General features: G+C 42.2%; 1 protein-coding gene across 2 annotated transcripts in view; it reads left to right on the top strand.

Moving 5' to 3' along the window:
- Positions 1–23,652, top strand: part of pde8b (phosphodiesterase 8B) — a 52,961-nt gene that overhangs the window by 6,031 nt on the left and 23,278 nt on the right. For both annotated transcript variants that reach the window (XM_056403712.1, XM_056403711.1), the window contains exons 2-13: positions 8,723–8,779; positions 15,051–15,241; positions 17,275–17,334; positions 17,438–17,495; positions 17,779–17,867; positions 18,003–18,081; positions 18,833–18,973; positions 19,094–19,182; positions 19,280–19,334; positions 22,090–22,141; positions 22,560–22,637; positions 23,194–23,270. In XM_056403712.1, the coding sequence (XP_056259687.1) occupies positions 8,723–8,779; positions 15,051–15,241; positions 17,275–17,334; positions 17,438–17,495; positions 17,779–17,867; positions 18,003–18,081; positions 18,833–18,973; positions 19,094–19,182; positions 19,280–19,334; positions 22,090–22,141; positions 22,560–22,637; positions 23,194–23,270 (1,026 nt within the window). The remainder of the gene's footprint in view (positions 1–8,722; positions 8,780–15,050; positions 15,242–17,274; positions 17,335–17,437; positions 17,496–17,778; positions 17,868–18,002; positions 18,082–18,832; positions 18,974–19,093; positions 19,183–19,279; positions 19,335–22,089; positions 22,142–22,559; positions 22,638–23,193; positions 23,271–23,652) is intronic.

The following is a 23,652-nucleotide window of genomic DNA, read 5'->3' as shown; positions in this document are numbered from 1 at the left end:
GTAGTGCAGCAGATGATCGTGTCATCAGACCCTCAGAATAGATTAACCCATTCAGGCCTAAAAGAGATTTGGACAGTTTAACAAAACGAAAAACTGCCGTTGTTTGACATTTGCAGATGTTTCTTTTTTAAATAGAGTGTGATTAATATAATTCTGGACTGAACGTTTAGACTTTACAGAGGCTCAACAAGCCCCACGCTCTTTAATTCTCACTTTTCATTAATTTGTTACTTATACTTGTCTTGTCTGGTCCTAATATGGAGGGAAATTGGCACAGTGTGTGGACTGAGTGAAAACATTCAGTCGTCTTAACAGGATGTTTCTCATCAGCGGCTGAAATCATAGAACATATTGCTGCAGCATAGTAACATTTAGGTCCAGCATTTTTATACCTTTTATAGATTTGTGTGTGTGTGTGTGTGTGTGTGTGTGTGTTTGTCAGCTGTTCCTCCGCTCTCCCTCAGCTCCCCTCTGTCTCTGAGGACTGAGAGAGGATCAATGATACCATTTATTATTAAAACCATCTGCCTTCCCCTGCAGGATCTTGATAATCTGCCATGGTGTTGATCACGCTCCCGTGTGTGTTTGTGTGTGTGTGTGTGCGTGCGCGCGCGCGTGTGTGTGTGTGTGTGTGTGTGCATGTTTATATACACAAGTCATTTGTTTACCCCTCTGGTCAGTACAGCAGGGGTGTCAACAGTCACATGTGAAGGAGCTGATGCTGGTGGCCTGTACGGCGATCCCCCCAGGGCCTCTCCAACAGACTCTGACTTATAAGAATATAGAGAGCAGAGAGTGAATTAGCAGTTTCACAGCATCGTTGTGATCACGTCTCGTTTAGACGCACAAAAGTTCAGTGAATAGCAGCAATACATGTTCACTAATCTAATGAACGCTGTTCTGACCGTAGTTTTATAGAAGGATTTTTTATATTTGTTTATCTTTGCAAACAAAATGACATTATTGAGAATAGAAATAGAAAGATAACACAAACAAAGTGTGCATGTGACAAAAGGCAACAGGTGACACGATACAAGAAAGAAGAAGAAAAAACAGGTCAGCAACAAACAGCGGCACAAAAGACCAACATCATGATGACAAGAAACAGACAATCAGAATCTGCATCAAAATGCAGCCAAGAGTAAAAAAAAAAAAAGTTCTCAGATCTTAGCGGATACAGGGAAACGATAAAGTAACGGTGACACACTCCTGAAGGAAAAAAAATGCTGATTCTAGTACATAAATTCTGAAAGAAAAACAGCTGTTCTGGTGTTAGATCCACGAGTCCTTGTTTGCGTAACTGTCCAGGTTTTAATTTTGGTTTACACGTTACAATAATGTGAGTGTATACACCAAAGCTGAGTGTACACAGAGCCCGTATATCCTTTGTGATGTCTCAAAAACAAAGCCGGAGCAGTACGGGCATCACATTCTCTCATAGGTTCACATTATCATTCTCACCAATACTGACAAAGTACAGCTACGTATTCCTTGTGCTGTTTGAGAGAACCTGTGTAGGAAGTGGATCCACGTTGGATCACGTTAATATCCGTTCTCAATAAGCCAAAGTTTTCACACAAAAGACGGTTTTTCAAAAATGCTCAAAATGTTTTGTTTTGTTTTTTGCGTGTATGTGAAAATTAGCTTTTGGAAAATGTTGCTGTTTGTCTGCTCAGAAAAACCTTTGTGGTCTATTAAGCTGTAGTGTGAGGCAGACAGCCCCCTGTCGCCTCTAATCCTCTCTGTGAGCATCACTTTAAATGTCACTGTTGGAAAATCCTGAATCCTGCCCAGGCAGAGGTGGGCTGGGGGCGGGACTCCAGCTCAACCTAACAAGGCTCACCTGAACTGATAACAGGCCTTTGTTTGCGAGAGCATGCTGCAGAATCCATTGTTGTATAAAAGTAAATCTCCTCCTGCTGTTGACTGTAAATTGATGCACTTTGCATGTAAGTTCCTGTTTGTCATCTTGTTGTACTGCTCTTTCTATCAGCTGCTGTTTTCATTGACCTTATAGCTTCAAAATCATCTGTAGTAGTTGTCAAATGAAAGAGAAGTGAAATCCTGGATATAAGAGAATAAGCCAGTGTGATATTGTGCTTCATCCGGTGTCAGTCCCGAGACTCTGGAAGTGAAAACAGCCACTAAAAGACTCACTTTCTCCTCTATTCATGTTTATTTTGTCGCACAACGTCATGGTCATGAAATAGCAGTTTGATCAAGAGCTGCAGTCCAGTCACCATTGTTTTGCTTGTCTGACCAAACAAAATTGATAAATAGGTAAATGAGATCATTTTGTGGGTTTGGATGCATTGAGACACGATGTAAGTGGCTGTAGAGCAGCAGTGGAGAAAGTGGAGTTTTTAATGAGACATTTTCCTGTCTTAGCGTTTCAGTGTTGAGATGTGAGGCTGCACGTTGTTGTAAACGGTGTCTGAGACTTTGCCGACTTAGTTTGGACGTAGTCTGAGCTCAGATGGAAAAGGGGGTGTGTGAGAGCAGGAATGTCATCCGGGCTGTGAAGTGGAAAATAGTTTGGATGTTGGACTGGGACAGCTGTTTACATGCAAAGAAGTTCCTGTAGGTGTGTGTTTACATGCATGTTATCTCACCGGAGCACAGTCTGAATTTTTATTCTGCACAGTCATGTTTCCATGCTCTTCTTTTTTTTTAGTTTTGAAATGTAGTGCCGAATAAAGAGTTTAATACCAGGGATCGCGGTGGTTTCAGGACAAGAGACTTAATTAATTTGGTCAGTGCTGTACATAAAGTCTTGATTGAAAGTCTTACTTTGAGACTAATTCAGATGCTGCAGAATTTTGGGAGATTTCCAAACCAGATTCATGCAGGGCAGTTGGGGAGTAGCACGCAGTAACAAATTGCATAAATAAATATTGAAATAATCAGGCAGAATCTTTCCCAGGATTATCCTGGATCCTCAGTCAAGAAGGATTCATAAGAGGGTGAGTGAAAGCAACTCTCTTAATAGTACCTGTTTATTTTCCATGCCAGCATTTCCCAGCATACCTTGGGTAGAATGAATAGAATTCACTGGACTGGTCACCACTCCATTGCAGCTCATCCTGACCAAAACTGGATTTCTTTTGACATCGATAACTATATTGAGTTCAGTCTGGACCAGAGTGACGGACTGACTGACCAACATTGCCATCCCTAGAACCGCTAGCAGGGCTAAAAACAAACATATCACTTTCCTTTGATGGACAACAAACGTGTATTTGACATTTCTGTACTGGCTGATTTACTGTAACAACAAGGTTTTACTGTTCTCATTGTACTTTGGACTGTGGTGGGAACTTTGAGGAGAGAGGCCAAAACACAATGACTGCACAATATCTAACAAAGCAGAGTAGAAAATAAATGTGAAGCCCCTTTTCCACCGGTCAGAAAGTCCACAAAGACCCACTAACATGTTGCTTTTGTCGGCGTTCACTCCGAAATCAAATGATGCTGCGGTAGATGTGGGTCCCACACGGAGGCTCCGACACTTTCAGGGTCGCTAAACCAGAGATGAGACGCGACAGATCCGTTTTAGTAGTAGCTAGTAATAGCTAGTAGCTCAACTGTGTGTGTATGTGTGTGTGATTGCTCCTTGCAGTTGTGTGTGTGTGTGTCCTCTCCGGCAAACTCGGCTGGCAGTGTAAAAGAAGTCAATCGCCTTTTTTTAGCAGGTTTGTGCCTATCTGCACAAGAATATTGAATTATTTGTCAAAAACCCATGAGAAAAAAAGAGGATCTAATCAACAGTTACTGTAACATCAGCTATGCACAGTAATGTCCTCTACAGCGTGCTATTATTGGCAGCACGATCATCCAATCTGAAGGCTGCATCCAAGAAGCCTGCTCCCGTGACAGAGTTGCCCCACGTCCAAATATCAGTTGATCAGTGAGAGCTCATTGTGTCTAAAGGACAAGAAAGGTGATAACTGCAGCAGTGTACAGACTGAGGCTGACCTCAGGTCCATCTAGGCTCGACAGAAGGCCACCTGCGCTGCAGATAAGCCGAGGCCTTGATGCAAGGACTGTGATTCACGTAAACACCGAGGCCTGGTGTTCACAGTGATGAGTAATGTAAGACGATGAAAGCCGACTGCTGGGTATTTATCTGGCATTACCAAAATAAATCAAACAATGTTTCAGATACAGATGGAAGTGACATAATCCATAGGAGCAGAAGAAGATTTATCCCTGCCCTGAAGGCCACAATAACGTCATCCTGTATCATTTCTGATTTCTAAACAGTGTGCTGAGTTTCAAAGAGCCACACACAAGGTCAAGTCTTGATGAGAGCTACGCCCCTCTTTGTCACTTACTCAAAATGATTAGACATTGGCCTGTAAGTGTAAACAACTCTTTCTGTTCTCCAGCCATAGTGTAAACTAACTAGTCATCTTTATAATCTGCAATCAGTGTAAACAGTGAAAACACCTTCAAAAGAATACGTTAAACACACAGTAACTTTGTTAAGTTTATTGCATTCTGAAGAATAAACCGTGCCATTATATATGCAGTGAAATGGTAGAGCAGGCCCTCCACAATGAAAGCAGTGTTTAATCTGTGTCCTAACAATGTATACAGTATATACAATGACATGATGTACCTGGGCCCCAGTAAGTAAGAGTTTATTTATACAGCACCTTTCAAAGCTAACATTACCAAGTGCTTCACAGAAACAAACAAAGACAATAGAGTTAGCTGAAATCACTCCCAGAGGAAGCTTTAGCATGTTAGCGATTAGCTGAAGAGCTAAGTGAGGGGGTTTCATGCAGGATGCAGGAGAGTTGAAGAGGGGGGTTATGTGAGGCAGCGATACTGCTCGAGGTGAAAGGTGACAGGTGCATGGCGGTGGTCTCAGAGACAAGAAGTTAGGCATCGTAGATCGGCTCATTGATTTCACAGTGGATGGGAAAACGCAACTCAATCAAATCTGAACACAAAGATTTTTTTAGCTTCTCTGCGACTTATACAATTATTGTCTGTGAATCTGCTCAGAAATCACAGAAGATACAACAACGCTCCAGAGAAGAACTGTGATGGCTGTCTTTGTTTTTAATGTTTGATCTGAAAACAGGAACAACTAACGGATATATCTGCAGACTTTTAATGGTGCCAAAGTGTAAACAAAGCTCAAAGCTAACTCCTTTACTCCATGGCAACAATATACATCCTGCCTGCGTCCCTCAGGTTATGGAAACTGTAGTGGTGGCATGATGGTTTTGGTGGTGGCAGGGTGTAGTTGTCTGGATTTTTTCTGAGGGGAAAAGAGAAAGAAATCAACACACAACATACCAAACTTACCCGGCTTATACAGCAGCATATCACCAGCTTCCAGTTTCACTTAAGTTCAGTTTCGAGTTGAGGATTTGAGCTTATTATTTATTCTCCCTCTCTGAGTGTCCTTACAGCGCGTTTTAAACTAATTAGATCTACTGTACATCTTTGTAATGTCACAGTGAAAATTATAAAGGTCTTTCTCTGTGGTTTAGTTCTTCTTTCCTCTCTTTCTTCCTTCTCTCCTCTCTTGCCTTCCCTCCAACTCTCTACGGACTCCAACATCTCATTTCTTTCTACTTTCTCACCTCTTTTTAAATATCTCTGTCTTTCCTCACCTGCCTGTTTTTTGAATCCTTATGAATCAAGTTTATGAGCCCACTTTCAGCCTTTCTCATTTTTCTCCATTTTGCTTGTAACACTCGTCTCACCTCTCAAAGGCTCTTGTCTGTGTACTCTGTCCTAAATCTTCCTTCCCCTCTCCTGTCTTTCCATAAGGGTTTTGTCACCCCCACTTAAGAGGAGGTGGTGTCCTGTGACAACTTCCCCCAACACTTCCTCCATCATCTCCTAACTCCACCGACTGATCTCCCTCCAAACTGTTCTCGCAGTGCCGAGTTGTCCCTGTTTCTACCGCCTTCCTTCCTGTTCTGTTTCACGTCGAGCTGTGTTGTCTTCGTGAAACACAGGATTGCTCATTTTCTCGTGAAGCCTGCCTGAAACCACACTGATGTATTTGGAGTCCCTTCCTTTTTAATTATCGTCACTGACGCACTGCCTTCAACACTGACCCAGCAGATGCTCCTTATCTCGATGGCTCTTTCTCTCCCTCTCACCGCTCACTCAGGTCATCTCTTACTTGATCGACATCAAGACGTCACCATGATCACCGACAGCGTGAAAGTGATTCCTGCGAAGCTTTGCAATAATCCCTTTGTTCCCAGAGACAAAAAGCTGGGATCTGAGGTCCACATGACTTTTACAGCTCAATCTTGCGAGTCTGCTTTCAGAAACCATAGTTTCCTTCGGCTTTCTTCAACATTTCTACGTCCAAACAACCTCCCCAGTTAGAGACCCCCGGACTGTAAAATGCGCTTATAGCTCTTCACCTAAATGTTTAAATCAAGTCCTATAAATGAAAAAACAATATACTGTATTTTGCGATTGCTTTCTTGACCAGCAAAAGTTTGCATAAGCATTTCCTAATCTGATGTGCCAATCAGCAGGAGGTTATAATCTGTCAGTGACCCATCGCTGTTACAAAAATAAAAGCCTTTTCAGATCTTACACCTCTGTTGTTGAGGTTTGGTCAGATTCAGGTACAAAAACGACTTTGTTGGGGTTAAAGTACTTAGTTACAGTTGGGGAACAATCTCCCATGTCGAAGGCTACGTCCACACTGATACGTTTTAGTTTGAAAAAGCATCGCTTTTGCTGCGTTTTCGCCTGCCGTCCACAATACGTCGGAGTTTTCGAGTGCCTTGACGTTTTGCTGACCCTCCCTGGACACCTCCCTCTGAAGGATTTGTGGCTCTACAGCAGTGTCACTCTACTTCCTCCTTTGTTCCTGAAGAGCCATAGCTAGAGTTTACCCAAGACGAGGTGCTCCCAGTCAATTAGCAGTTTTTTCAGCTGCTTAACAGTAGAAAACTCATCATCTTCACTTGTGGATTTTTAGTGTGAAGCAGCTCGAAGGAAGTGTTTTGTGTGTTAACAGCTTACAAACGTCACAAACAGCCTTCACACACCTACTTCCTGATAGCTGTTACTCTCATGCTGCAGCTGTGCTGTGTCCCCATGATGCACTTTGTTTACGGCAGCAAAGAGGCCCGTCTTCTGCACAGGAGATAAGACGTTATTATTATTATTATTATTATTATTATTATTATTATTATTATTATTATTATTATTACTGGGCACATTATGCCTTATATTTTAAAGGCCCTGAACACTTCTGTTCTCAATCAGCATGTTACTGTGAGTGATGTGTTCAACAGGAACACTGTCAGTCCATCCTAATACAACCTCATCCACACAGTCCTGATGAAGCTTTTGAGGGTGAAACAATCAATAATATGTAATGATGATTTGTCAACTTTATTTATACTGCATACTGTCTCAACACTGTTGCTTACGAATGCTGCAATTTTTTTAGTTTGTTCACACATGAAGCAACATGTATGTTTCCCAGAATCACACAGCTGAGGTTCCTTGTGAAGCACCCACAGGTTCTTGATGACGTTAGTGGTCAGTAAGTGGTTTGTAGTGGCTAGTTGAGACTAGGTGTGGGTTGAGGTATGTCCACCTTTTTTTAAGCCTAATTACCACCGACAAGTACTACTGTAATGATGAGTGGTTGAGTCACCGTGCAGCTCCTGTCTACCTCACTGCTTCAGTCACACAGCTGCTCTGTGACTGTGAGTGGAGTTTGTGCGTAGCATGCGTTATTATGGAGCTGGTGCCTCTTGTAGAATTAAGTTAAATCCCCCTCTCAGTATTTTCTTTATCTCTCTTTTCTCTTTCTGTTGATACCTCTGGGATATTTCTCTTCAGCTGGAGAGAGACCTTAATCTGGAGGATTCACCTGTGGGCTATGAGTGTTTGCTTACGAATATGTTACTGGTAAAAACAGCATATTCTGATAAATCCTTTTCAATGAGGGAAAAATGACTCACCAACACAACTCAAAAATAACTGAATAACTGCTGGTTAATTCCCTGGCATGACACAGAGCTGATACAGTATGTTATGGTACACAGCTGATTCACCATGTGTTATGGTGCAAGCATGTGTGTGCATGCATATGCTCAAAAGGAAGCACATGTAGCTGAGTTGCTTATTCACACCAGAATGACGCATGTGCTTAAGAAGCCTGCAGAAGCTGTCCGGGCAGGCTGCAAGACAAAAACACACTCAGACACATATATATACAGCTCAGAGTGCGATGCTCCTGCAGTAGGATTATGCAAGTAAACCTGTGAGTTCAATCTGGTGGTTGGCTGCTAATACCTTCTAAAGAAGGTTCGCAGTGGACAGCTCCATTCTGGGCGCTAATACTGCATGTAAACATCCATGTCTGCAGCGTAGGAGAGGCGATCACCAAACTCTGTATTGAAGAATCCACACGTACGGATATTTGTTGTTTTTTTTAGGAGGCTGTTGTTCTTGTATCCTGTTTCACTCCAGACATCTGCCTTATGAGAAGTCTTATGACGTCTTAAAACTGACGGTAGGAGGTGAGAAAGGAGGTGAAGTGCAACAGGGACAGGCAGGGTCGTGCACGGAAAAGTAATATGCCAATATGCTTCTGGACATGAATGGTAAAATGGTAAGACGTGTTCACAGCTTTCTTTTGTTTTGGTCTGTGTGTGTGTGTGTGTTATGTGCTCGGTCTGTGACAGTCACTCACACACTCATCTGTTGCCTGCAGGTTTCAGCTACAGAAGAATGTGTAGGACCTATGAGACTGACTCAAGAGCCAATTCAGGTAAGACAAACACAGACTCTGTAACATCTGGAGTCATTTTACTCACCACCAGTGTTTGAGGGAGGATGTTTGATGTTAACAGATTTCATGATTTGAACAGCAGACAAGTACTATAAACACTTATGTCCTTCAGTCTGACATAAATGATTGAATCTGAGTTTTAGAAGACAAAACTATGCAAAATGCTGATTTTAAAACTATGAGTATACAACTTTACATGATACAACTTTAGATGATTATTGATATTAGTCTCAGTTGAAATGATTATTTCAGTTCTTGTTGTCATAATAATAATAGTAAACTTTATTTATAGAGCATTTTTCATACTAGAGATGTAGCTCAAAATATAAATTGTACATTAAAATAAGGGCAAATAGGACAATGAAATTAGACAAAGACAGTAGATGATAAAATATGTAAATGACAATACAATTATAAATGGTTATGTGTTGCTTCTTTCTTTGAAAGCAGCAGTACAGATAATGCAGTTGGCAACAAGTGGACCTACTTACATCTTGTGTAACTTGTGCATCGATATGATGATCACCAGTAGAGGCTTGTGCTATGTTCAGGTCACAATGGGATTTTGTTGTTTGTTCCACTTGGAAACTAGTTACATCAGCTGATTAGTGGTCAACACAGATGGCTGTTGGAAGTTGTTTTACCTATCCTGTATCAGAGGACAATGTTTACATAATCTATACAAGAGTATGTTTACATAATCAGAATAAAAATGTTTATATAAAATGGGTAAAAGGTAATACAAGTCTGTCCTAAAACAATAGTCAGGTGCTCATACTGAAACAGGTTTTGCTTGCTCCTATTCAGTTAGATCCTAATGTGATTTCAGTGGAAGTGAAGGAGGGACAAAATCCACAGTCTGTGTTCTGTGCAAAAATGGATTCAACAGTTTGATAGTACAAGTCCTATATGTTGTTTTTTGTTGATTTTAAAGGATATAAATACCAGTTATGGATGATAATATGGGCCAAAACTGGAATCTTGACTCTTTGCTGAGTTTATACTGATTAATTGTACGGTACGTTTGTGGCTTTGAGAGGATGCAGAGTTTGTTTGATGGTCAGATGTTCACCTCCGACTACCTGCAGACACCTTTTCGGTTGTCCGATCATCTTGGCTGTCAACAACTTGGGAATATTGCAAGGTTAGGTAGAGTTGAGTCAGGGATTGTCTGTGCTCATCCTCCTCTGGTTAGGGATTAGGACGTGTGCTTGTCAGATTTGCCCTTATGCAACAAAGAAAGTAAGAGCTCCTGGAGGTGACCAGCTGGTGGAGATGCAGGTAACCGCGGAGCATTCCCTTTGTTCTGGCGGATTCCTACGTCAGGAATCGGCTTCTTTATTAGGTGCTTTGTTTATTGCTTTGATTTAATTTGCTTCGGTTTGAGCTGCGCCGCTTTGACCGATCTCCAGGGGTTTCTGAGTTCAGCCCAGTTCCCACTCCACTGCAGTGATGTGAGAGGCCTGGCATGCCACTCATGTTCATGTTGAGCTACAGTATCCTGATCTATCCCTTCAGCCCCTCCTTCTCCTCCTCCTCCTCCTCTTCCTCCTCCCTCTCCTCCTCCTCACTCACCATGCCAAATAACATCGCACCAGGAATCTCTGACTGCGTGCAGGCAGGTGGAGGGACCAGGGGCTTTATTAAAAAGCCTTCTAAGACCGCATCTCATGCCCCATAAAAACCTTCACCCGCTCTCTCAAAGCAGCACACGAAAGTCGTACCTCCAGCCTTCTGCTGGATCCATGACCTCACCTGACCCTCTCCTGTTTCACTCCTTCCACAGGAACGGAGAGATGAAAAGAGGGAGATAAATGCTCTGCAGGAGAGAGTTATATATTGCGAGTTCTCCTTGACGTTTACTGTTAACTGCCTCACAGTCCTGGAGAGTTTCAACCTCTCTAGATACTGCAGCTTATCTAATGATTCATGTGCTTCGCTCACTGCACAGATAAGTGAAGGTAAAGCCGCACACATGTTGTATATTCAACATGCACGTTCCTGCAGTGAATGTATTATATCTTGTTGGAAAAATCCAAAGGTTTTGTAATTGTGCTACTTTAACCTTTAACCTGCAGGATGGAAACATTATGCAGAACTTTCACTGACAACCAGTGCTGATGACAGGAAACATGACATTAAAGAATTTATAATTCAAAAGATTTGTCAATTAATTGATTAAATCAATAGAAAGTTAATTGGTAAATGATGTTTTTCGGGCTGCCGGCCCGTCTCATTCCCGTGAACGTGATATCTCAGAAACGCCTTAAGGAAATGTCTTCAAATTTTGTACAAACATTCACTTGGACTCAAAGATGAACTAAGTTAAATTTGGTGGTCAAAGGTCAAAGGTCAAGGTAACTGTGACCTCACAAAACACATTTTTGGCCATAGCTCAAGAATTCAAACACTAATTATGACAGAATTTCACACAAAATAATAATAGTAAATTAAAATTATGAATTGTGGACATTTTGATATCCAACAGGTCAAAGATCAACTTCACTCTGACATCATAATGTCCTGCAAAAACACATCTGGTCATTATTCAACGCTGTAGCTCATGAACAGATGGGGAGACTGTGTAAAGTGGTGACACTGATCTTGAAGCTGTAGTGACTGTGTAGAGCTTTCTTGGCTAAACACATGAACACAAACACGGAGTTTGTTTTGTTGGATGAACATACACATTATTACAGTAGACGTGCGGCAGAAAAACAGCAACAAAGCTTAACTGTAAATAAGTCAAGTTAAATCAGTTTTATTTATATATCCCTAAATTCCACAGTCTTCACTACATATTTTGCATGAGTCTGGATGGACTTGGATTTAAACTGGTTGGCAGAGGCATAAAACCTGAGGCGGTGATTCCAGTTTAAGCTAAAATGCCACGAATTCACTGGTTCCAGTTTTTCGAATAGAAAACGAAACTGGTTTTCTTCATCTCCTGTGACAGAAAACTGAATATCTGTGTGTTCTGGACCAAACAAACAGATTTCAAGTTTCTCTCAATTAATATCGAAAAATGTCAATTAAAACTGTATTTATTCAAACTACTTGTTTTATCCAACAAACCAAGTTTAAGAAATCCAGCAAATATTCATGTTCCAGAAGTTGGAATCAATAATTTCTGTGTGTGTGTGTGTGTGTGTGTGTGTGTGTGTGTGTGTGTGTGTGTGTGTGTGTGTGTGTGTGTGTGTGTGTGTGTGTGTGTGTGTGTGTGTGTGTGTGTGTGTGTGTGTGTGTGTGTGTGTGTGTGTCTTTTGTTGAAGAAAAGACATTTCACAAAATCCAATTATTATTATTATTGTTCTTAATATTTTATAACTACTACAAAAACCTTTCACAGCAGAAATCTTATTCACTCATATTGTGTATAAAATGCCCTGAGATTCTGTGCAGTATAATGACATAAAAGCTTAAATCCTTAAACATAAACACAGGATCTCAATGGGCCGCCTTTTACTTTCATGTGCTATCTCTGATTCGCTAAGACTGTGTTACACTCCCACACAGATGAAGCGCTCGCAGTTAGTTAGCCCAATGACTGACTCTGTGTTTGGGAGTCTCCTAACGTCAGGAGGCATCTGGCCTGGGTGTGCAAACCTGGAGGATTAACCTCTGAACTCTAAAAATGTGAGTCAGTTCGCAGCAGAAGTCCGGGATAAGCCTCGGTGCCAGCTGAGCACTAACTAACTGCACAGTGTTTTCATACAAACCACCGAGCCGATAAGTGACTGCGTCGTTTGTGAATCTAAATATGCTGTAAGTTAAAATATGTATTTACTTTAAGGATGATGTAATCACGTAATTGTGGAAAACACAAGTTCATTTGTGTACAATTAGCAGTGAGTTAACACAAGGCTGTGTGTGTGTGTGTGTGTGTGTTGTGTGTGTGTGTGTGTGTGAGAGAGACATGATGGAGTGCAGCCATGTGTTTCAGTGTGTTTGACTGGGTGTACATCGGATGGGGGTTATTAAGACCAACGGCGCCCCCTCCATGCTCGTCGCTGGTGACATATTTGGGTGGCAGGTCAGAGATGTGTGCGGTCGGCGTTGTCCCGGGGTCGGCTGGGTACTCTGTGTGTGGAATTTCACATGCTAGCACCATGGTTACACAAAGCAGTGCCATGGTTACACAAGCCAGCACGGGATCAAAGACTGTGGACCTTTCACAGGCACTCACCAATACTAGCTCATTTTCTCCCCCTCGTTCTCCTCTTCTCCTTCTTCTTCTCCTTCTTCTTCTTCTTCTTTTACATCTTCTTCTTCTGACGCTCCCACCTGTTCTTTTTCCCATATTCCATTTTCAGTTTGCCCTATCTCCAAGTGTGAAGGACGCCATATCTAGATATCGTACTTCTCTTCCTGATTTTAAAAACTGTGCAGGAAGTGTTGGGAGTGGTGACTCTGTTTTTCACCCACTCTCTCTCTGTGCTGCACCTCCCTGCACTCCCTCTGTCACTCTATCCTTTGTTGTCCTTAGAGGGAGTCAGGAGGTGATGCTGCTGCGAGGCAGAGCTGAGTACTGTTGGTTCTGGCTGCAGCCCAGCTGCCTGTGTGTGCGTGAGAGCGTGTGTGTGTGTCTCTACTGTACGTGCCTCTTACACTGCTCTATTTCCTCACCACTGTACCAAAGGTGGCTGGTGTGCTCGTGGTCAAAACACAGTGTGGGATCAAAAACACGAGTCCGTGCTCCGCAGGCTTCAGGTCTGTTGGTGTGAAATACAGAATTCATTTGCGATTGTGCTGCTCGCTTAAACGCTGGAGGAACAATCGGGGGGGGGGGTGTTAGCGTAACATACACATGATGACGCCGTCTGTTCAGCGGTGCCATCCATCCATCCATCCATTTTAAATACCCGCTATTCAGGATCATGGAGGAGGCTGGAGTCTGTCCCAGCATGCACTGAGCAAAAGCCAGAGAGGCGTCCCGTACAGGTTGCCAGCTTGTCACAGGGAAAACAAGCAAACGCATGAACATACTCGCAGGAGATGGACAGTTCACACTGAAGTCTTCAGTTCTCCTGAGATGTGCGTGTTGTGGGACTGTGGCAGGAAACCCACATATAGTCAGAGCAGCAGGGCTGAGACTGAAAACCGGGACTGTCTTACTGTGAGAGGACACAGCTGATCACGAAGCCGCAACCGTTTTTCATTTTCTAAAATTTTCAGATTTTCTGATCAGTTTTCTTTGATTTTTCTAAAAGAAATTGTGTTTGTTTGTTCGCTTCTTTTCTCAAAGAATGAATGAAAGACATTTATAATGACAAAACAAAATTTAATTAAATTGAATTTATTTAATAGGGACAATGGCATTTTACATAGTTCCAGTACAAAACATGAAACTGATGTGTTGCAAAGAGAGTTCATAGCTACTGCTAATCTTCAACTCTTGTCTCTAGTTGGGCTTTTGATTGGTTGTTTTATTTTGTATATGCGTTTGTGCTGGGACAGCACTATAAGTGTTTCAAAATAAAGTAAAATAAAAGAAAAAAAGAAATGAATCCCTTCCATACAGTGACCTCAGAGCACTGGACAAGATGCTTGAATCATCCTTTAAATTGTTTTTAAACTCGTCATTATAATTCTTATAAAAACACACTGAGGAGCATTTAAAGCTTCACTTTGGTCTTTAAAGGATCAAATTCAGTTATTTTACCCCCTAAACTGACTTCTTCCACATGTGTTTTCCAACTTAAAATTTTAATGTGAACAATTTACAGGTCTGTAAAGGTATAAATTAAGCGGTTCTGTCCACTATAGTGGATATAAAGCCCATCCATTAGCTATACCCTCTTATCCCTGTGGGTTGCGGAGGATCTGGAGCTGATCCCAGCTGACATAATATAAGTCTCACATTTTTAAAATAGCCTCAAACTCCACAGGGTTTGTCTCCGTCCATCTATAGCAGTCTGGCAGGCCGGGAATGTAATGACTCCTTGAAAACTGTATGTACAAAATGAGTGAAAGGGTCTAACGGTCAAACCTAGTCCACCTTCAGAAGGTTCAATAACTCGGAGCTGCTGTCACATTGGAGGGTTTTGGCACAAATTTCTATTTTTTAGGTCTTAAAAGAAGGAGGTTTAGCAGTTGCACTTAGTGGCTATCCAGATCTTAAATGTCAGTAACCTTGGTAGTGCTTTAACCTTGGTGTCAGTATTACAGCTGCTGCTCTGTTACCACAGTTTATCACAGCAGTAGCATCCCCGTCTCACCTGGGCGTCCCGCTCCCTTCTGTCTCTCTCAGGTCCTGCTGGTGTTCGCCAAGGAGGACAGCCAAAGCGATGCCTTCTGGTGGGCCTGCGACCGCGCTGGCTTCAGGTGTAACATCGCACGGACACCCGAGTCCGCCGTCGAGTGTTACCTGGACAAGCACCACGAGATTATAGTCATCGATGGACGCCACTCACGCTACTTTGAGCCTGAAGCCGTCTGCCGGTGAGTTATAACTGTGTGACCGACGTGGCAGCTGTTGTTTCACTTCTCCTAGAAATTTGCTTAAAGAAATAGTTGCATGAGAAGACTGACAACGCACTCATGTCTGTACTGTAAATATAAAGTCATAGCCAGCTCAACTCATCACAAAGGCTGGAAACAAGGGGAAACAGCCTGGCTCTGTCCAAAGGGACAAAATCCACCTACCAAAACCTCTAAAGATCAGTAATCTGACCAAGAAACAGTCTGGCCCATCCACCTGATGTTTTTACACTTCACTACAATGTGTTTGTGAGCTTGAGAGGTGTTGTGTGGACCTTTTGGACAGAGCCAGACGAGCTGTTTCCCCCAAAAACGTCTATTCCTTTAATCATTGCAACTGCACATTGATTCCTTCGAGCGCTTGAACTTGGACCGTGATCTTGGCTTCTTCTCCTGTTGCTGTTTTCAGACCAACATGTGTGTTTGACATTAAACAAAGAGTTTGAAGGGCGGAGAAGTTTTCAAACAAAGAGCGAGTAATTCCTCACTGCAGTCAAAAATAATCAATAGCAAAATTATGAGGGTTTTATTTCACTCTAAATGAGTAATAACGAAGAATATCCAGAGTTCATGTCTAAGGCAGCTGCACGGTGTGGAGGGCTTGTTGGCGCCATCTGGTGTTCACTTTAAAGCACCACAGGCAACTACAACCTGAGGCTGCACAAACTGCACGGACTGACGTCTGATAGCTGGAGGCTCAGTTCAGTGTTTTTGCTCTAAAGAGAAGCAGCGGCGGACGCGGCGTCTCACAACTCATAAGAGGCTATTGAAACAGAGTGGCACTCGAGTGAGCTTCATCTACAGATTGTGAGTTTGTTGACATGAAGGCTGGATAGCGGCCCAGGGGGAACCGAGAGGAGTTCAATTGTAGAAGCTTGAACATTTTTTTTTATTTATTTTTTTTCCACAGCAAAAAGCCCCTGGACACTTTTCAGAGACCTCTTTGATTGTAGAAATAACCTCACGCACTGCCTTGTTCTTGCCAGCTGTTTATGTTCACACTGGTAAAACGGGTCTGTGCTATGTTTGTCCCCATTACTTTCTGGCGCGCATTGGCATTTCAAGATTTGTTTAGGAAGTATTTATAGTTCCATATTTTGCACAAATTCCTCCAGATTCATTCTTTGTGAAATTTAAAGTAAATAAAAGCTGGATATTCTTCTGCTTTCCGACGTCTTATTATACAAAGGATGTGTGTTAGGGGCCTTTTGAGAGGGGGGGTTTCCAAGGCCCAAAGTGTTTAATGGTTGTGTTAATGCCTGTGTGAATACCTTATTTATGTTTAAACATCCTCTCTTTTCACAGCCTTGGTATTAAGCTGGTGAAACAGTTGTATCGCTCATTATTTTTAGCTGAGACGACCTCTGTGTTTAATTCTGTCATGATTTCTGCAGACTGCTGGGCTGTAGTTATTGTTAGATGATACAGTGCGAACCCATCCAAAGTTCTTGGTTACACTAAAAGCCACCACCGTATATTTTGCGGAGTGATTTATTGTAAGTGCTTCATTATTTCCCCAAGTAAAGGAACAGATCCATTCGTCTCTCCTGTCTCCTGATGACCACAGTTTGGCAGCTGCTCGCTGTTTGTCCATTGCTCCTTCACTCCTTTCCTTGTCACTATTTTTTCTTTCCCTTTTTCCTCCCCCCTTCCAACCATCCCTATCCGTCATCTGCTCCCTGTGTTCCTCCTCTTCATCCTCCATCACCGTCTTCTTATTCCTCCTCCACCTCCGGTGCCACTTTCCCGTACGAGGTGCCAGTGGTGTGGCTTCGTGGTCGAAACCTCTGAAGCAGATGTTGTGTTTGGTGTTTCTGTGTTAAGCACAGAAATGCCCTGCCCATCTTTTTGTGGCAATGACATCACCCCCCCCCCCTCCTCAAATCTGCCCACATGTTTACCCTACACCTGAGTCCAAGCCACTTCTCCTGAGCTCAAAGTGTTGATGAGATGAACTCCTGTTGACTTTTAATCCATGTCTGTTTTATTTCCAGGTTGATCCGCGCCACAAAGCCCTCGGAAAACACAGTCATTCTCGCCGTCGTGCCACAAAAGTGAGTTTTGAAGTCTTCCATATAGCGTGAACCACTGACAGCATGTTTCTGAAAAATGATCGTGGTTTGCACATGGTAATAATTCTTTTCTGTCACTGTATAGACCGCCTGACCAGGACGAGCCATCTGTTCTTCCTCTCCTCTGTGCTGGATTTAGCAGAGTACGTCCAACGTCTTGCTTTAGCCTGTGACTGTGTTTATAGCAGACGAGCGTAGGCCTCGGCGTGTTGTCCTTGTTTCTCGTAGATGCTTTAAGAGACTTGAGGCGCTTAAATAGCTGCACGTATTGAAAGAGGCTCTTATTGTTCAGCTGCGTTCGATGGTGTGAAAGTGACGTAGGAGGTTGCAAAACAAGTCGCTGCTGAGTGAATCCTGACTCATTCAATTTTCCTCTCGTCTCTCTCCGTCTCCTTCAAACACCACTTAACCCGCTTTGGCCTCCAGAGGTTTGTGGAGAACAGCAGTGTGTCCGCCTGCTACAATGAGCTCATACAGATTGAACATGGAGAGGTGCGCTGCCAGTTCAAACTCAGGTACAGCAGAGCAAAAACACCATCATGTAGTCATATATACACGCATAAATATATATATTTACACATACGAGGTGGTGTTGGTAGTGAAGGTACTATTCCTGCATTCTGAGCTGCTGTGGCTTTATTCATCCGCAGGGCTTGTAACTCTGTCTTCACTGCTTTGGAGCATTGTCAAGAGGCTGTGGAGATCACCAGTGAGGACCACATAATACAGGTAGGGATGACACATACGCACATACATGCACACGCAGTACAAACAGAGCCGAAAGGCACAAAGCTGGAGATATTCTAAATGTTATATTGTAAATAATTTCCCTGTCCTGTCTGTGGGACTCAGCTCCAGGCTCATTGCTTCTCACTAAAGGTTAGGGCTGTCGAGAAATGAGTCACCATCTCAGTTGAAATGATCGTTTCTGCATTTCATTTTCACAGAGAGTTTTTGATACTGATGATTATGATGTTATTTTTTGTTGAGGCTTGTACCAAACAAACGTGTTCCTTTACGTCTGGAGAATATGACCTGAGGGCCGGGGCGTCTCTGTAGCACCACGACGGCACAACCTTACCTTTTCATCAAAAACATTGCAGCTGCTGCAATCGTTGCCATTTTTGATTATGTTTTGATTAAATGTGGAGTCCAACTAAAGATGTGAATCTTTAAAACAGGTCACAAATGTAGGCCCTATGCTTTCAATTACAATAGAAGGCTGAATGATTTCCTAGAGCAGCTGCATCTGTAGTTCCCATTAAACATTATAAACACAACTCAAACTGAAGTGAACACTGTAATTGTTGGGGACTGTTTTTAGTTGCCGATGTGATGCACTAGTGACATTGTATGTGGAATCTATATAAAATAAACTACGGTGCCCGTGTCTCTTCCTAATGAAGAAACATGACGACAATAATAGAAATATAGAATATAACCGTGTTTTAACTTTAACACCTTCCTGGTTTCGTCCCAGTACGTGAACCCGGCGTTCGAGCGGATGATGGGTTACCACAAGGGGGAGCTGATCGGGAAGGAACTGACTGAACTCCCCAAGAGCGACAAGAACAGAGCTGACCTGCTGGACACCATCAACACCTGTATCAAAAAAGGAAAGGTCAGTCACACAGTCCATCCATCCAACCATCCGTCCATCCATCCGTCCATCCGTCCATCCGTCCCTCTGTGCGTTAACAGATCTCTGTTTCATGGCCTGACTGTTCTGTTGTCTCTGAAGGAATGGCAGGGCATTTACTACGCCAGAAAGAAGTCAGGCGACAGTATACAGCAGCATGTGAAGATTACACCTGTAATCGGCCAAGGAGGGTAAGATCACCTTAAACAGCCCAAAGTAAAGACTGTAAGACTGTAGATTCTCAAGAGGTAAGAAATCCCTGACAGGTTCTTCTCTCGCTCTCTACAGTAAAATCCGACATTTCGTCGCCATCAAGAGACCTCACATTGACAACAACAATCAGGTGAGTCATTTTGGTTATGAAACTCTGTGCTCAGTGATGATTTCAGTCATCACTGGATGTTTAGCTGCGCTCTAATAACATCTGGAGGCTGGCTGAGATCAGCAGAGGCTCTTACAAGAAGTCAAACAAGAGCTTTGAACAAAGCGTAGCCATAAAAAAAAAACATCTCCATCACTGATCAGATATGAACCTGGGCTAAAAATTCAAACCTGGAACACCCTTTGTTTATCTGCCCAAAACTAACAGCACCTGCACATTAGCAGCACTTTGAAACTTGAAACCGCTCGCTCTCAAATCTGTCCAATCTGCTGCCGATTTGCAAACTCGGATGATAAATCCTCAGTTTACTAGCAGCTGTTTGGAGAAAGAAAACGCTCCTACAAAATTTACAAAAGCCTTTGACTTCAATAAGCCCACTTTTGAAGGATCACAGTGAGCTGGGTTTGCTGTTGTGTAGCTTAAACAAACGTCAGTCCGTCAGCAGTCCTAATGCTACGGTGCAGCTTGGCCCAATCAAGCCGATGGAGAAATGAATGATTGAGTCCAAACTGGACTCAGGCATTGATTTGATTGAAAACTCTGCTGGCAGTAAGTTTTACATAAATACTTCAGATGAACTGGAGGCTAGAGTGTCAGATTTAAATACTCCCAACAGGGCATGTAGCCTCACAGGCTGCCAGCTCTGCTGAGGAGTGTGCACAGCTCCTCTGAAGCAGCTGTGTCGCTGCTCTCAGCTGGGTTCCAGGCCAATAACGTCATACTACGCTAAGCTACGGCTAAGCACCAGGATCCCCGGCTAAGGCCTGGGAGGGCTAGCAACCAGGCGCCAGGGCTATTTATACCTCAGGCAAAGCTGCACAGGGACTAGCTTTAGCTCATTGCTCCCTTTCATCGTGTGTACATAAGGTGAGTCAGCCGTTGGCATCTGCCTGCCAAAGCCAAATAGCATTCATTCCTGCTTGTTGGGATTGGGAATCCTTCGACATGGCAGCAACTGAGCCCATTGCCGAAATCATGGAAGTCACCCCACACACACACACACACACACACACACACACACACACACACACACACACACACACAACCTGAATTCTGCACCGTCAAACTGAGCGGTATTATCACAATTTCCCTTTTTTTAAACTTCATTTTCAGCGCACGTTATGCGAGTAGGAACAAACGTTTAGTATTCAGTGACATTTTAAACTACAGCGTGTTGTGAGGCGTGTACTACATCCCCACTGAGACACCATTATCTACTTGACAAGCCAAAGGCCGTAGAGGTCTTTTCAGGAGACCACTGATCTGATACTGTTTCCCTGGTTGGGACATTTTCCTCCGAGCAGCTAAAACCCGACATTATTCCTCATCTTTTCCCACCCAGACGTTTTGGCTGTAGAGCACGGTTTCCATTTCATTGTGTTGTTTAGTTAGCAGTATTTGTCTTAAGCGCTCCAGACTTACAGCAGGTTTAGGGTCAGTTTTGTTTGTCTTTCCCTCTCAATTAAGGGCCATCATAATCTCAACTATTTCCCAGCTTTTAGTCAACTTAATTCAAAAACTGTTTTTTTTTTTTTTTTTTTTTAGATGTCTGTTTGTGCTTTGCAGCCCATGAAGCCCATTAAAATGCAGCCAGCTAAATCTGGCAACCTTGTATGTCATTAGAAGTGTTTATACTGTCTTAATCCTATTTACTCAGTATGGGACGCACTGGAGACCCGAGAACAAGCAACTCAGAAATCTAGAAAGGAGTCCTTTTTAAAAAAGAGAAAATGAGCAATTGTCTCACGATGGCACGGATCCTGAAAATGACATTTTACATACACACACTTCAGGCACCCATTTCTCCATGTTTAATTAAATTTGTCTGATTTTTTATATATAAAGATGAATTAATAGTTCATTTGGATGAACCCTTTCATCATCACATGACTGTGCACGATGCGCTGTCAGCAACATGTTAAGGTGCAGTGAGTCACTGGCTGAGGAAAATCTGCTGTAACCGGATTAGAGGCTCTTCATCTCCATATCTACATAACATGAGCGTGACTAACAGGATGTACTGTACAAATTGTCACCTGCATGAAAATATATTATTATGAACAGTGGGAAATGTGCTGTCAGGTTCATGTAGCTCAGAATCTTTTTTAACATCTTATTACGTTTATAAAGTGTCTCTCTTGTGAATCTTAAGCTTCTATTTAATGTTTTTTTTTAAATTAGATGATAGTAAATATTTTAGTCATGAGAGTTAGAGACATAATCTAACAAACTAGTATTTCGTCTCCACTTCTAATGTTCTGTATTTGGCTCCACACAGAAAGTCACCTGCTGATTTTCTGCATGTACAAACATGGAGAGAAACTGAGGAGTTAGAGAGTTTAAAGTTTTCAGGCTGACGGGTTGCAATGCCTTCAGTTTTTACCTTTAGTATAATGATATAAAACACAGATACTGCACTCTGCCTTCGCATAATCTTCAGGGAATGTAAGGAGCAAATACAGAATATAAACAAAAGGCTTTTCTTTCAGTTTTCTTAAACCATTCTTTTAAGAAAATAACCTGTATTTGGATTATTTACAGTTTATAGTTGAAATGTATTTGCTTTGCTGGGGTTTTTTTCTACTAGTAAAATACATTAAAATCAATATTATAAGAAACGACACTTAGCTGGAGTCGCGCAGCTGTTTTCAGGTCGAGTGAGTGTTGACATATCAGAGACTCAGACTTTGATCTGCTCCTGCTCTGTGTCCATCAGGTCCACAAGTTCAACAAAGAGGAGAGATGCAGTGGGGAACATTCTCAATCAGGTAACTGACCACATCACAGTTCTTAATGTCATTTGCGCCTCTTTTCTAATTCAAACAAAGACGATAGCTGGAAATGACATTTCTCTTTGCTCTGTTTGTACGACGTGAACAAAAAAAACAAAATGTCAGCAGCAGCGTTTTATCAAAGTAGACAGATTTACTGTCCAGACAGTTAGAGGACACTGAGGGTTCTGGAAATACCTTTGGATCAGTATGTGCTATGAATTATGTTAGAAATGATGAGTTATGAATAAATTACCTTCTAGGGTTTTCAGTGTAATTGTAATGTATAAGAGGCACAAACTGGGACGAGGTTTAGAAGCTCTTTACAAGCAAATATATTTAATCCAAGACTCTCCATTACTCTAAACATATTGCGTACATTTAATGTCCATGACTTCCCTGTGCCTCTCTGCAGAGTGCCATTCTCTGCGTCACCGGGACAGGAGGAAAGATTCAATTGACGCCCGATCGCTCAGCTCCCGCGGCAGTGACGGTAAGCCCATTCAAACGCCATCATCTGTTTGGATGAATGGAGAGACTCTGCAGAGGAGATGAGCAGGAGAGGCAGAGAATGACGAGGGGCAATGGGATAAATATGCAATGGGAGGAAAAGGAGAAAAAAAGTTCTATTACAAAGGCGGGAACACAAAGGAAGAATGAGATGGAGAAGGGGCAGATGATTGGAGATGGCAAATCAGAGAATGAGTCAGCCTGTGTTGTGGTTGGTACTTGAACTAAAGAGATCTTAAAGAGAGATACTGTGGGCTGATGACATTACAAACCTCCCTCCTCAACTCACTTTGACGCAGCTGCTGCTATTTTCAGGTATCTCAGCTGAGTGCTGCTTCTCCCGCTTCCTTCTTCTCTAATCAACTTGTTTTTCTAACTCTTCTCCTCCTGACATCCTCATTTTCACATTTCTTTATTCTTTACATTTTCTATAAATTCTTTTTTTTATCTTTTATTCATAAGCCCTCTGAGTAAATAACCAGGGTTTGGCTCATTGATAATTATAATACACAAAATCTTTTGTTTTTTCTGAATCACAGCTCCCAGTTTACAGAATCGAAGATATTCCTCCATTGCCAGGATTCACTCCATGACCATCGAGGCTCCCATCACCAAGGTACGCAGCGTTCAGCGTTCAGTCGTTTTGCAAAGCTAACGGTCCCACACGGAAAATTATCTTTGACATTTCAGTTTTGAAGTGTATTTACATTTAAATGTGCACTTTCAACAATCTGCATACTTTATTTTCTCCATTTAAGTGAAACAAAAGACATTTTAAGTACAGATGTATTTTTGTGAACAGGAGAAATTAGTAAAACTTACTTCTACATATGATTTCTTTTAACTACATCATACTTGTTCTTAACAGTTGTTTCAGCATTTCCTATACACGTCAATTTTGAAATGGTTCGTCAATATCCACATCTGTTTTTGTACTTAAATGTCTCTTTGTTTAATCATTATTAGCTTTATTAACAACTGGATTTACATCTTCAAAA

This window comes from Seriola aureovittata, chromosome 18 (assembly GCF_021018895.1).
Source record: "Seriola aureovittata isolate HTS-2021-v1 ecotype China chromosome 18, ASM2101889v1, whole genome shotgun sequence".
NCBI lineage: Eukaryota > Metazoa > Chordata > Actinopteri > Carangiformes > Carangidae > Seriola > Seriola aureovittata.
Note: the sequence above shows the minus strand (reverse complement) of the source record. Positions and strands in the feature narration are given on the sequence as shown.